Raw genomic sequence first — 11,283 nt, 5'->3', positions numbered from 1 at the left:
TCTTCATTCTCTCGTCACGGGCTTCACTTGTACCCAACATGTGATTTACTATGACTTGTGAATCACAATGGACTTTGAGAGATTTGACGAGCAGACTTTGCGCTAACTGGAGTCCGGCCAGGAGGGCTTCGTACTCGGCTTCATTATTAGTAGTGGGGAATAGGAACCGAAGTGAGTAGGCTACCTCGTGTCCGTCGGGAGCGACAAGTAAAATACCAGCTCCACTTCCCATCTTGTTCGAAGCTCCATCTACGAACCCGCTCCAGCAGTCCGGCGGCTCTACTTCGGATTCCAAGGGCTGTGCTAGTTCGGCACTGGCAGAATTCTTCTGTTCGGCAATAACAGGAATTGCTTGATCGAACTTCGCTTCTGCAAGAAAATCTGCCAAGGCTTGTCCCTTGATGGCTTTCCGAGGTAGATATTCAATTGTGTGCTCTCCCAACTCTATAGCCCACTTGGCGATTCTGCCTGATGCTTCTGGTTTGGTCAACACTTGCCGAAGTGGCAGATCAGTTAAGACGCATACCTTGTGAGCATAGAAGTATGGCCGCAGTCTCCTTGCTGCATTTACTAATGCCAGAGCAATCTTTTCCAGAGGTTGATACCTGGTTTCTGGACCTCTTAATGCTCGGCTTGTAAAGTAGATGGGAAGCTGCTTTAGGCCTTCTTCTCGTACAAGCACCGCGCTGATGGTTTGATCCGATGCCGCTAAGTATAAGAATATTACTTCGGCTTCGGTTGGAGCAGAGAGAATAGGAAGCTCGGCTAGATAACTTTTGAGCTCGTCAAAGGCCTTTTTCTGCTCGGCTCCCCACTCGAACTTTGGTGCCTTTTTCAACACCGTGAAGAACGGCAGTTGCTTTTCGGCTGCTTGAGAAAGGAATCGATTCAGTGCGGCTAGACATCCGGTTAGCCTTTGCACGTCATGTATGGACTTCGGCATCGCCATGTTTTGAACAACTTGAACTTTTGAGGGGTTTGCCTTGAGTCCGTCCTTTGAAACCCAACAACCCAGAAACTTTCCCGAATCTACCAAAAAGGTACACTTTTGGGGATTAAGTTTGAGGTTGGCTTTCTTGAGCACGTTGAGAGTGGACTTGAGGTTGTGCTCGTACTCCGAAGTGCTTTTGCTTTTGACGACTATATCGTCAACATACACTTCGACCTCCTTTCCAATCAGGTGCCGAAAAAGCTTGTCTACCATCCTTTGATAAGTGGCTCCGGCATTCTTTAAACCGAATGGCATCTTTTTATAAGCGAAAATGCCGAAATCAGTAATGAAGGCCGTTTTTGAAGCGTCAATCTCATCCATTAAAACTTGATGGTATCCTTTGTACAGATCAAGAAAACAAAAAATTTCAAAGCCTATCAAAGCTTCTACTTTTTTATCTATGTTCGGAAGGGGATAGCAATCTTTGGGACAGTGCTTATTTAGATCGGTGAAATCTATGCACATCCGCCATCCTCCTTCCTTTTTCTTGATCATGACAGGATTGGCCACCCACGAAGGATACTTCACTTCGAATAACACATCCGCCTTCAATAATTGACGGACTTCGTCATGGATGACTTGACTTCGTTCTGCCGCAAAGAGTCTTTGCTTCTGTTTTATCGGCCGGACTGAAGGATCAATATTTAACCGATGAGTGATTACCTCGGGGGGCACTCCGGTCATGTCCAACGGAGACCATGCAAAGACGTCTTTATACTCCTTGAGGAGCTGGATGGTTTTTTTCCCGAAGTAGGGGCGTTCCCGCGAAGCCGATCTTAACCGTTCTGGATGGATCGTCTTCGTACAGCTGAACTGTCATCGAGTTCGGCTCCGGTATGACTTCGGTCATCGCCTCTGACTCCGGCTGCTGTGATTGCTATGCTTGGTGGTGCCGATCTGACTGCTCGGCACTTCTAAGCGCAATTTGCAGACATTCCTTTGCTCTCTTTTGGTCACCTCGGATGACCGCTATCCCTCCTTTAGTAGGGATCTTGATGGTGAGGTGATAAGTGGAGCAAACGGCCCGAACTGTGTTGAGCCAGTCTCTTCCCAGGATGATGTTGTACGGGGACCGAGCTTTCACCACGAAAAACTCAATCATCGTACTGGAGCTAGTAGGCGCCTTCCCCACCGTGATCGGAAGGCTGATAATACCTTCAGGGCGGGTGTCCTCCTGGGCGAAGCTCTTCAGGGGAAGCGGAGCCGGACTGAGCCGAGCTGGGTCCACTTCTAGTTTGTCAAAGCACTCTTTAAAAAGAATGCTAACCGACGCTCCTGTATCCACAAACACCCTGTGGATCAGTTTGTTTGCCACTCCGGCTTGGATGACAATGGCGTCTTGGTGAGGAGAGATGGTCGGGACGGGATCAGCATCCGAGAACGTAATCACTTCGTCCTGCTTCAGCCTTTTATGCGTTGGCTCCTCTCGATTGGAGCCTCTGCGCTCTGACTTTAGGGACGACTTGGTCTTCCCGGCAGGGAGAGCGTCAATAGTCTGGATTACTCCATCATATTGCGGCTCGTCATCGTCTTCGGGATCCGGCTGCCTTTTCGGATCCTGAGGAGCGCAGTTCGCACCACTCTGCTTCTTATTCTTCTTTGGCTGCTTGCTTTGGTATTTTTTCAATGTCCCTGCCTTCACAAGAACATCGATACCTGCAGCCAAGTTTCTGCACTCCTCAGTATCGTGACCGTGGTCTTGATGGTAGGAGCAGTAGCTATCCTGTGGTCGGCGCGCGGCTGATTTCGTCATCCGCTTTGGCTTTTCGAATAGGTCAGAGTGCAGTTCGAAAATTTCCGCTCTCGGCTTGTTCAGCGGTACGAACTGAGCGGGCGGCTTCTCGGGATTGAGACGGGGTCCCAATCTGTCTTGCACCGGAGCCCTTTGAATTCTTTCAAATGGAGTCCGGCGAGGATGCCCCTGATCGCTATGATCGGGCTTCCTTCTGTCTCCTCGGGTCGATGAGCTGTCTAACGACCGTTTGCGACGGTCTGCCTCATCGGCCCGGGAGTACTGGTCCGCAATGTCCCACATTTCCTGAGCTGTCTGCGGACCGCACTCAACGAGTTTCCTGTAGAGAGCTCCGGGCAGGATTCCATTTTGGAATGCCGAGATGACAAGCAGATCGTTGAGATCGTCTACTTGCAGGCATTCCTTGTGGAATCTTGTCATAAAGTCGCTGATTTTTTCGTCGCGACCTTGACGAATGGAAAGCAGCTGAGCCGAAGTGATTCGGGCTTCCGCTTTCTGAAAGAACCTCCTGTGGAAGGCATCCATTAGATCTCGGTAAGATCTGATGCTGCCCTGGGGGAGGCTATCGAACCACCTTCTCGCGTTCCCGATGAGCAGCTCGGGAAACAGCTTGCACATGTGGACCTCGTTGAGACCCTGGTTCGCCATGTTATATTGATAGCGCCCTAAGAAATCGTGAGGGTCCACGAGCCCGTCGTAAGTCATCGACGGAGTTCGGTAGTTCTGTGGTAGGGGAGTTCGGATGATGTCGTCCGAGAACGGAGTCTTCAGTGCTCCGTACACGGCGAATCCGGTATCTCGTCGGTATGGAGGAGATTGAGTTCTCCTGTGATTCCGGTACCGAGGAGGAACTGGAACATGGTGGGGACGGGGATTCTTTCTCCTGGGAGATGCGACACTACTGCGGTAGTGACTTTCTTGTGCGGAGGGAGAAGGAGAATCCGCCGTTTTCGTCTCCGGCTGCTTTTGGCTTTTTTGCAGGAAGGTTAAGAATTCCTCCTGCTTCGCCGCCAAAAACTGCTTGACAGCCTCATTCAAATCGGGCTGCTGGGAAGACTCAGTGGGACGATTTTTGGAGCGGCTTGTTCCTTCGCCATGAGAACTGGTGGTGGATTTATCCCTAGGTTGTTTTCCAGACCTATGGGATGGATTGGCTTCCTCCTGGTTCTCACGGGCAGGAATACGGGTACTCTGCGATCTGGTATGCATTTTTTGGGTGGAAAAAATGGATCAAAAATTCGCTTTATCACAAATTTTGTTCTCTGCTTCCCACAGACGGCGCCAGTGATGAATCCACGAATTTTTGATGTTAGTAAATGCTGGTAGAGAATAAAGACTACGACGCAATGAATTTACGTGGTTCGATTTACTGAAGTAAATCTACGTCCACGGGAAGAAGGGAGGGCAAGATTGTATTGCTTGATCTGGGATTACAGCTTACAACACAGACTTGCTATATGATATTTTATCTCTAGAGAGCTTAACCTTTTTCTATCTGATCTAAGTTCTATTTATACATTGAACTAGGATCGTGGTTTGCAGCCCCACTAACAAGATCGTGGGTGAGCAATAACTGCTCAATAACTGCTTCGTACCACTAAATAGATCGTGGGTATAGTGGAGGTCGTGGAGGCCTTTCATGAGTCCACTAACTCCTAGTTCGGTCGAATGCTGAGACCGAACTGCTGGACTTTACCGATCAGCTCTTGCCGATCTGAGAGGAGAGCTTGACTGGTCGGCTTTTACCGAGCTGTAGGCTGAGTCCGAACTCTTTGGTCGTGCCGAACTCTTTGGTGCCGAACAGATACTCTTTCTTGGACTCTGGGCTGATGGGCCGTCACTGTTATTGGGCTTGCCATTAGGGTTTAGTTAGTATCCCATCATTGACATGCAAATCCTTTCATTTTTTTATTTTTTTATATATACATATTCCTCAACTCTAAACTACTATGTGTTCGCAGTGAGTTTGATTTTAAGGCCATGTCAGAGATAGGGGAGCTTCTGAAGTGCATGGAGGTGAGGCGGCCTCAGCTCTGAGTTTTATCTTGGGGAATGATGATATTGTAGTAGTCGACTCCAAGGAGGACGCAGCCAAAAACTGTGACAGTTATGTGGAAGTTGAATCCAATCCCGGCAATATGGGGAAGGGAAAGAACAAGGGAAATGGAAAGAATAAGAATAAAGGCAAGTCCAAGAAAGGAAAAGGAGGTAAAAAGAAGTAGCCAACTTTTTGACATATCCTTTTTTGTCTGAATATTGAGACAGGCTGCTGTAACTAATCGGATTTATCAGTAGCTTTTGTGTCTTGAATTTGATGTAAGTGCTTTTTTGGAGCTGTGTAACATCTTGTGATCGAGTGTTAATTGTTAACTTATGTAATTATCTTGTGATCAAATTTTGGAATTTCGGACATATTGAGTCATTGACAATGTTATTTTTCAGTGCTTTGTTTTTTTCCTTTTTTCTTTTTCTTCTTTTTTCTTTTTCGTTTTTTTTCAGTGGTTTGTTCACTTCTTCTAGTTAAGAAGTACACTGGAGGTGGGGAAAATGAATTATAAAGATGAAATTTCTATGTAAATTATGCATAAAGCAGCCTTATTTATGGAGTATTCCCTCTTAGACATCATTTAAACAATTATTTTGCCTTGTCCATATTTTTATATTTGCAGAGTCCAAGATATTGAAATTCATATCTTCTATGGCACGAGCAGCTTGTCATATTCAAAAGAAATTATTGAAAATTTATTTCTTTAGCTTCTACTAAACTAAGTACTCCATCTGCCATTAAATATCTCATTTTTTGTTTTTTTTCGTCCGTTCGTGAATAAATGTCTTTTTTTCACTTTTACCACTTATGGCAAATGGACCACACACTTTACAAATTCACTTTGCTCACATTTTATTATAAAACTAACATAAAAAAGTAAGACACATCTTTCACTAACTTTTCTATTACCTTCTTAAAACCTGAGCCGATAAAAAATGAGACACTGTTGACGGACGGAGGGAGTATTATGCAATGAAAAAAAGATTTTTGTCGGCTGTAGTTAGGCCTAAGACCATATTTATGAGCAACCACCCAACCCAACAACCCACTTTTTCAATATCTAATTAATTTTTATCTCCTTCACATCATCTTACACATCATCAATATTCATCTAACCCAACCACACCATTTTTTATGGTTTATCAATGACCACCCAACAACTCCTTTATATATTTATTTTATATTATTGTTAATAATAATAATAATATTATTACATAAAATATTTATTATTGCACAGTAAAATTTTAAAAAACACAATAAATGACAAATTAAAATTAATAAAAACAAAACAAATAAAAAATATAAATTACAATAATTGAAATACGAAATTGAAAACATAAGATCAAATTTAGACATTCAGTAACGATTGCCAAATTTTGCCCATATATGCTCAACCAAATCGTCTAACAGAGCTTTGTGAGCTTTTCTATTGAGAAGCTAGACTTGCAATCCTATTCGTAGAGTATATGAAATCATTATTGTCACGCCCGCCCACCCCAGGGGTGTTGCAAACGAGGCGATCGTGACCAAGGGACAAACATTAAGAATAGCATTTAAGGATAACAGCTTATAAGAACGGCTCAATTAGCTTAAAAGAATAATATATATCAGAGTTTTGAACAAAATAGACTTGAGTCTTTAAAATGCACAACGGAAACAATTGAACGCGGTTCCATAAATGAAGACATGAACCTCCGAGAGTCAAAATCTGACTGAATTAAATGTCTTGTCTCAATAGCACTTCCTCCACCACTTCGCTGCTCAACCTGCACATTTAGAAATATATGCAGGGCTGAGTACAAAAAGTACTCAGTGAACACATTGCCGAAAAATAATACACATATACATTTGAAAATATTGTCAAGCCATCATTACAGTAACACTCGGGGATTTTTCTTATAGGCCCGAGCTTACTAAGTTCATTTTCATAAAGTTCGTCTGATCAGACTAAGTTCATTCTAGTAATCCGCCATATCTGATAGTTCATAGTGTGTCGGGAAGGTGGCCACCTTCCACGATCACATTGACCGGCCAACCCTTACGATGACACACGGTCCATTCCTTTGTGTACACTAACTCGAATAGGATTTGCGGTCCTAATGGAATCCGAATTCGTTTCATTCATTCATTCATTCATTTTGGCATAGCACATTCGGTATAACTAAACAGATAGGCATCATTATATAAAACAAAACATTTATGGCAAGACAATATCATTTGCATAGATAAAAATATCTCAAAACATTTCATATTTTCATTTGTATATAAGATAGAAAGTTCACCTCGTTCGCTTAAAACTCCTTAACTTGAATTTCCTGACTTCACCCTTAACTTACGGAGATAGCCTTCAACGAATTTTGAGAGAATTATCGATAGCTCATCCGCCATCCTCAGCACCGCCGTCCACCGTCGCCGCCTCCGGCGGCGATCTCTCTCTCTCTCGTTTCCCCCCTCTCTCTTTTCTCTCTCGGATTTCTCGATCGCGAAGTAAAAGAAATGAAATGAAGGGAGGTGCTATTTATAGAAAAAATTTTCATAAAAGACAAAAATTCACGTCTTTCCGTTTTGATGTGACGAGTAATTAATGCGGCGTTGGAAAACGTGCCTGATGTGACGTGATTCTTATCCAATTGGAAAACGTGCCTGATGTGACGCGGTTCTTATCCAATTCTTCGTCTTGATTTGTTGTCGAAAGTGTATTTGATACGTGGTCTATTCTTTCGTGTAGGTAATCGATTTAGCGGGTCGTTACATTCTATCACCCTTAAAAGAAATTTCGTCCCGAAATTTGCGATGGTCTATTCAAACAGTTCCGGGTATTTTTCTTTCATCTTGTCCTCAAATTCCCACGTGGCCTCCTCGTATACATGGTGACTCCACAATACCTTCATTGAAGAGATAGATTTGTTCCTCAGTTGTTGCACTTTTCGGTCTAAGATTGCTTCGGGCTTCTCATCGTAACTCAAGTCCGGATTTAACATCACTTCTTCATGGTAGATCACGTGCTTCGGGTCGAACACGTACTTCCGTAGCTGTGAAACGTGGAAAACATTGTGCACATTTCCGAAACTTGGTGGCAGTGCCAAACGATACGCCACTGGTCCAACTTCGTCTAGGATTTTGTAGGGTCCAATAAATCATGGTTTCAGCTTTCCCTTGAATCCAAAACGCATGATCCCCTTAGAAGGAGATACCTTCAAGAAGACCTCGTCTCCTATGCTAAACTGCAGGTCGGTCCGACGAGCATCTGCGTATGACTTCTGCCGATCTTGTGCTTCCTTGATCCTTTCTTTGATTTGTCGCACGATTTCGACCATCTCATTTACCACTTCGGGGCCCAACATCTTTCTTTCACCGACTTCGTCCTAATACAATGGCGATCTGCACTTTTTCCCGTATAATGCTTCGTAAGGTGCCATACCTATGGTCGCCTGATAGCTGTTGTTGTAGGCAAATTCTATTAGGGTAGTATTGCCTCCCTACTTCCTCCCCGGTGTTAAATTTCAATTCCGTTCGGCGCTCATTGGCGTAGGATTTTTTTTTTTTTTTTGTTTCCTTGATTCGACTCCGGATTTGTCTCACGAAGTCGTATTGTGTTGTATCGCAGTTGACATTAATATCACTTTTGGCATAGCTACTCTAATTCCAAAAGTTCTATCACAATTCTTTGCTTGTTCTTTCCTCGCTTCTAGGTCATTTCCCGTTCGTTCTCGGTTGTCAAACCTTCTTTCATGTCATCATTGTAGTATAGATCTTAATTAGTTCGATTACATGAGCAATTTGGTTCATCACAAATTCTCACCGATAGCTTGCAATAAAATTTTCATGAAGTGCAAAGATTAGGCTCAATTGGGCTCATTATGCTCACTCCCAAAAAGAAAAGTTACAACTTTAAAGGGCTTGAGCTATACCAATAGAGCTTGGAAATTTTATTGTGGGAAGAGCTTGCCAGATGGAATAAATTGCGAAAGTGAGGGTATGATGAAGAGAATGTAGATGTCAACAATAGGTTGCCAACTTTAAATATGAAGCTGCAGAAAAGCTCAAATCAAGAGCCAATAGTCATATTTGAATTTAGAAGATGAGAGTACTTATGTAAAACAAAGAGCTTGTCAATAAGTATGTCTGAAAACACAAAGGGTCAATTTAAAAGGTTTAAGGACTCACCAGATGGCTGCTCAAATATAATGAGACTGAAAATGATTGGTCTCAAGTGGATTTGAGAAGAGGAATAACAAGCAATTACCCTTTTGGGTCAACAATATCGTGATAATATATCACGTTAACGAATCCACAAAGTTTATAATCAATTCAAGGAATTTAACTAGTAGAGAAGACCACTAGAGCAAACTGGTTCAGGGAGAGAGCAATTTGCTTTAGACCCGGAGTTGCTGAAGAGCTCACAGCATGATGGAAGAATTATAGTGGAATTAAGAAGAGGGGACTGTTCTTTATAAATTAAAGAGCTTGTCAACAAGCACATTTGAAACCACAAAAGGTCTACTAACGATCTTTGAAGAATATATTATCATTGAAGAGACAATAGTTTAGGGAAACATGTTCATTCTGAAGGCTATAAATAAAGCAGCTTCGAGTATAGGAGTTTGGTGACAAGAATTCAGAGAGTCAAAGTATTGCTTTTATACAGAATGAGTAAAGAAGGACCGTAGTCACTGGAGGTTATCAGAAAACATAAGGGAGCAAGCTCAAAACTGAAAGTGATTCACAACTTTGACATAGAAGAGTGAAAATAATGGCACATTACCTTGCAAAAGGAGTCATTTGATATCTTAACTCAACAAAAGGTATTTTGATCAAGAGGGGAATTCGAGAAAAATGGAATTCATGGAAATCCAAGTAAGCGTTGCTGATGAATCTTCTTGGTTAACTATAATGGTGGTACTCTCTTGTTTAACTCTTTAGAGAATGGTAACTGAGTTATGAGAAACTTTGGTCACAAGCTATTTTCACTTTACGGTCACGTTAGATGACCATATGTGGGGATTATGACTCTTTGGTACTCCCGGTTCGTCACAACGCTCATCCTCGTACACGTCGTTTCTGTTTACTTATTTTGTAGAGCTAGGTTCTTTCTTTACATTGTAATCATATTCTCTTGCTCTGTATGTGTACATCGCTTAGTTGGATCAAATATATGATCCTTTGGAGTGATTGGGTTGTCCAGAAAGACAATGGCTAACCCAGATTATTCATGTCATTGGGACGTAGAAAATGGCATCCAACCCCTACCATCTTTCTAGAAACATCGTTTTGTTCTATGTTGGATTACTTTTCTCGTGGCGAAGTTTCTTTCTTATCGCGTACTTTCTTTTCGTCGCTCGGGAAAGCGAGAAATGTTCATACTGTATTTCTAAGTTCGAGTTCATATTGTGTTCTAGAAGGAACGCATAACTAAGTATTCTAAGTTCTTGGAAATTTCGATTTCCCCATACTAGCAACATGATTCAATGACTACTCAAAGAGATGTCATTTCACCAATTAATACCAAACTCGTATACTTTATACTTTCACATTCCAGTACCTTTTTCCATTTAGGAAAGTTACATCTTTTATTCATGCATTGACAGTCTTGAGCCAAGAAAAGACATACTAACTTTTTCTTTAAGCATGCTACCAAATCAAGAAACATCAACTCTTTCTTTGAACTTAGTATTTTCAACTGTTTACTCAAATTAACTGCATGAGCTATTTCTCCATTTCAAACTTTAAATATCTTGACTTTCTTTTGAAAAAGAACAAGTTACCTTTTTCCTCGTTGAGCGCGATGGGAGGGAAGTGCTAAGAGCATTTACATCGGTTAGACAGTCTAGTGGAAAAAGGCTAGACCAAAGATTTTCAAAGAAGACTCTCGGGTTCAGAGCTAGAAAGAATGCTCTGATACCATTCTGTCACGCCCGCCCACCCCAGGGGTGTTGCAAACGAGGCGATCGTGACCAAGGGACAAACATTAAGAATAGCATTTAAGGATAACAGCTCATAAGAACGGCTCAATTAGCTTAAAAGAATAATATATATCAGAGTTTTGAACAAAATAGACTTGAGTCTTTAAAATGCACAACGGAAACAATTGAACGCGGTTCCATAAATGAAGACATGAACCTCCGAGAGTCAAAATCTGACTGAATTAAATGTCTTGTCTCAATAGCACTTCCTCCACCACTTCGCTGCTCAACCTGCACATTTAGAAATATATGCAGGGCTGAGTACAAAAAGTACTTAGTGAACACATTGCCGAAAAATAATACACATATACATTTGAAAATATTGTCAAGCCATCATCACAGTAACACTCGGGGATTTTTCTTATAGGCCCGAGCTTACTAAGTTCATTTTCATAAAGTTCGTCTGATCAGACTAAGTTCATTCTAGTAATCCGCCATATCTGATAGTTCATAGTGTGTCGGGAAGGTGGCCACCTTCCACGATCACATTGACCGGCCAACCCTTACGATGACACACGGTCCATTCCTT

General features: G+C 42.3%; 1 protein-coding gene across 1 annotated transcript; it reads right to left on the bottom strand.

Annotated features, from left to right (window-relative positions):
- Positions 1-7,589: 7,589 nt before the first annotated feature.
- On the bottom strand, positions 7,590-8,135 carry LOC121752886. Its single transcript, XM_042147979.1, has 2 exons — positions 7,986-8,135; positions 7,590-7,823 (listed from the first exon to the last, which is right to left on the bottom strand). Exons 1-2 carry the CDS (start codon positions 8,133-8,135, stop codon positions 7,590-7,592), a joined length of 384 nt encoding a protein of 127 aa, XP_042003913.1.
- Positions 8,136-11,283: the final 3,148 nt, after the last annotated feature.

This window comes from Salvia splendens, chromosome 10 (assembly GCF_004379255.2).
Source record: "Salvia splendens isolate huo1 chromosome 10, SspV2, whole genome shotgun sequence".
NCBI lineage: Eukaryota > Viridiplantae > Streptophyta > Magnoliopsida > Lamiales > Lamiaceae > Salvia > Salvia splendens.
The sequence above is the reverse complement of the archived record's forward strand: the minus strand, read 5'-3'. Positions and strand labels throughout refer to the sequence as shown.

Coding starts and splice junctions, on each gene's coding strand:
- LOC121752886 (XM_042147979.1), bottom strand. CDS start 8,135: ATGTTGGGCCCCGAAGTGGTAAATGAGATGGTCGAAATCGTGCGACAA. Junction 7,824..7,985: donor GAGACGAGGTCTTCTTGAAG/GTATCTCCTTCT, acceptor CACGTTTCACAG/CTACGGAAGTACGTGTTCGA.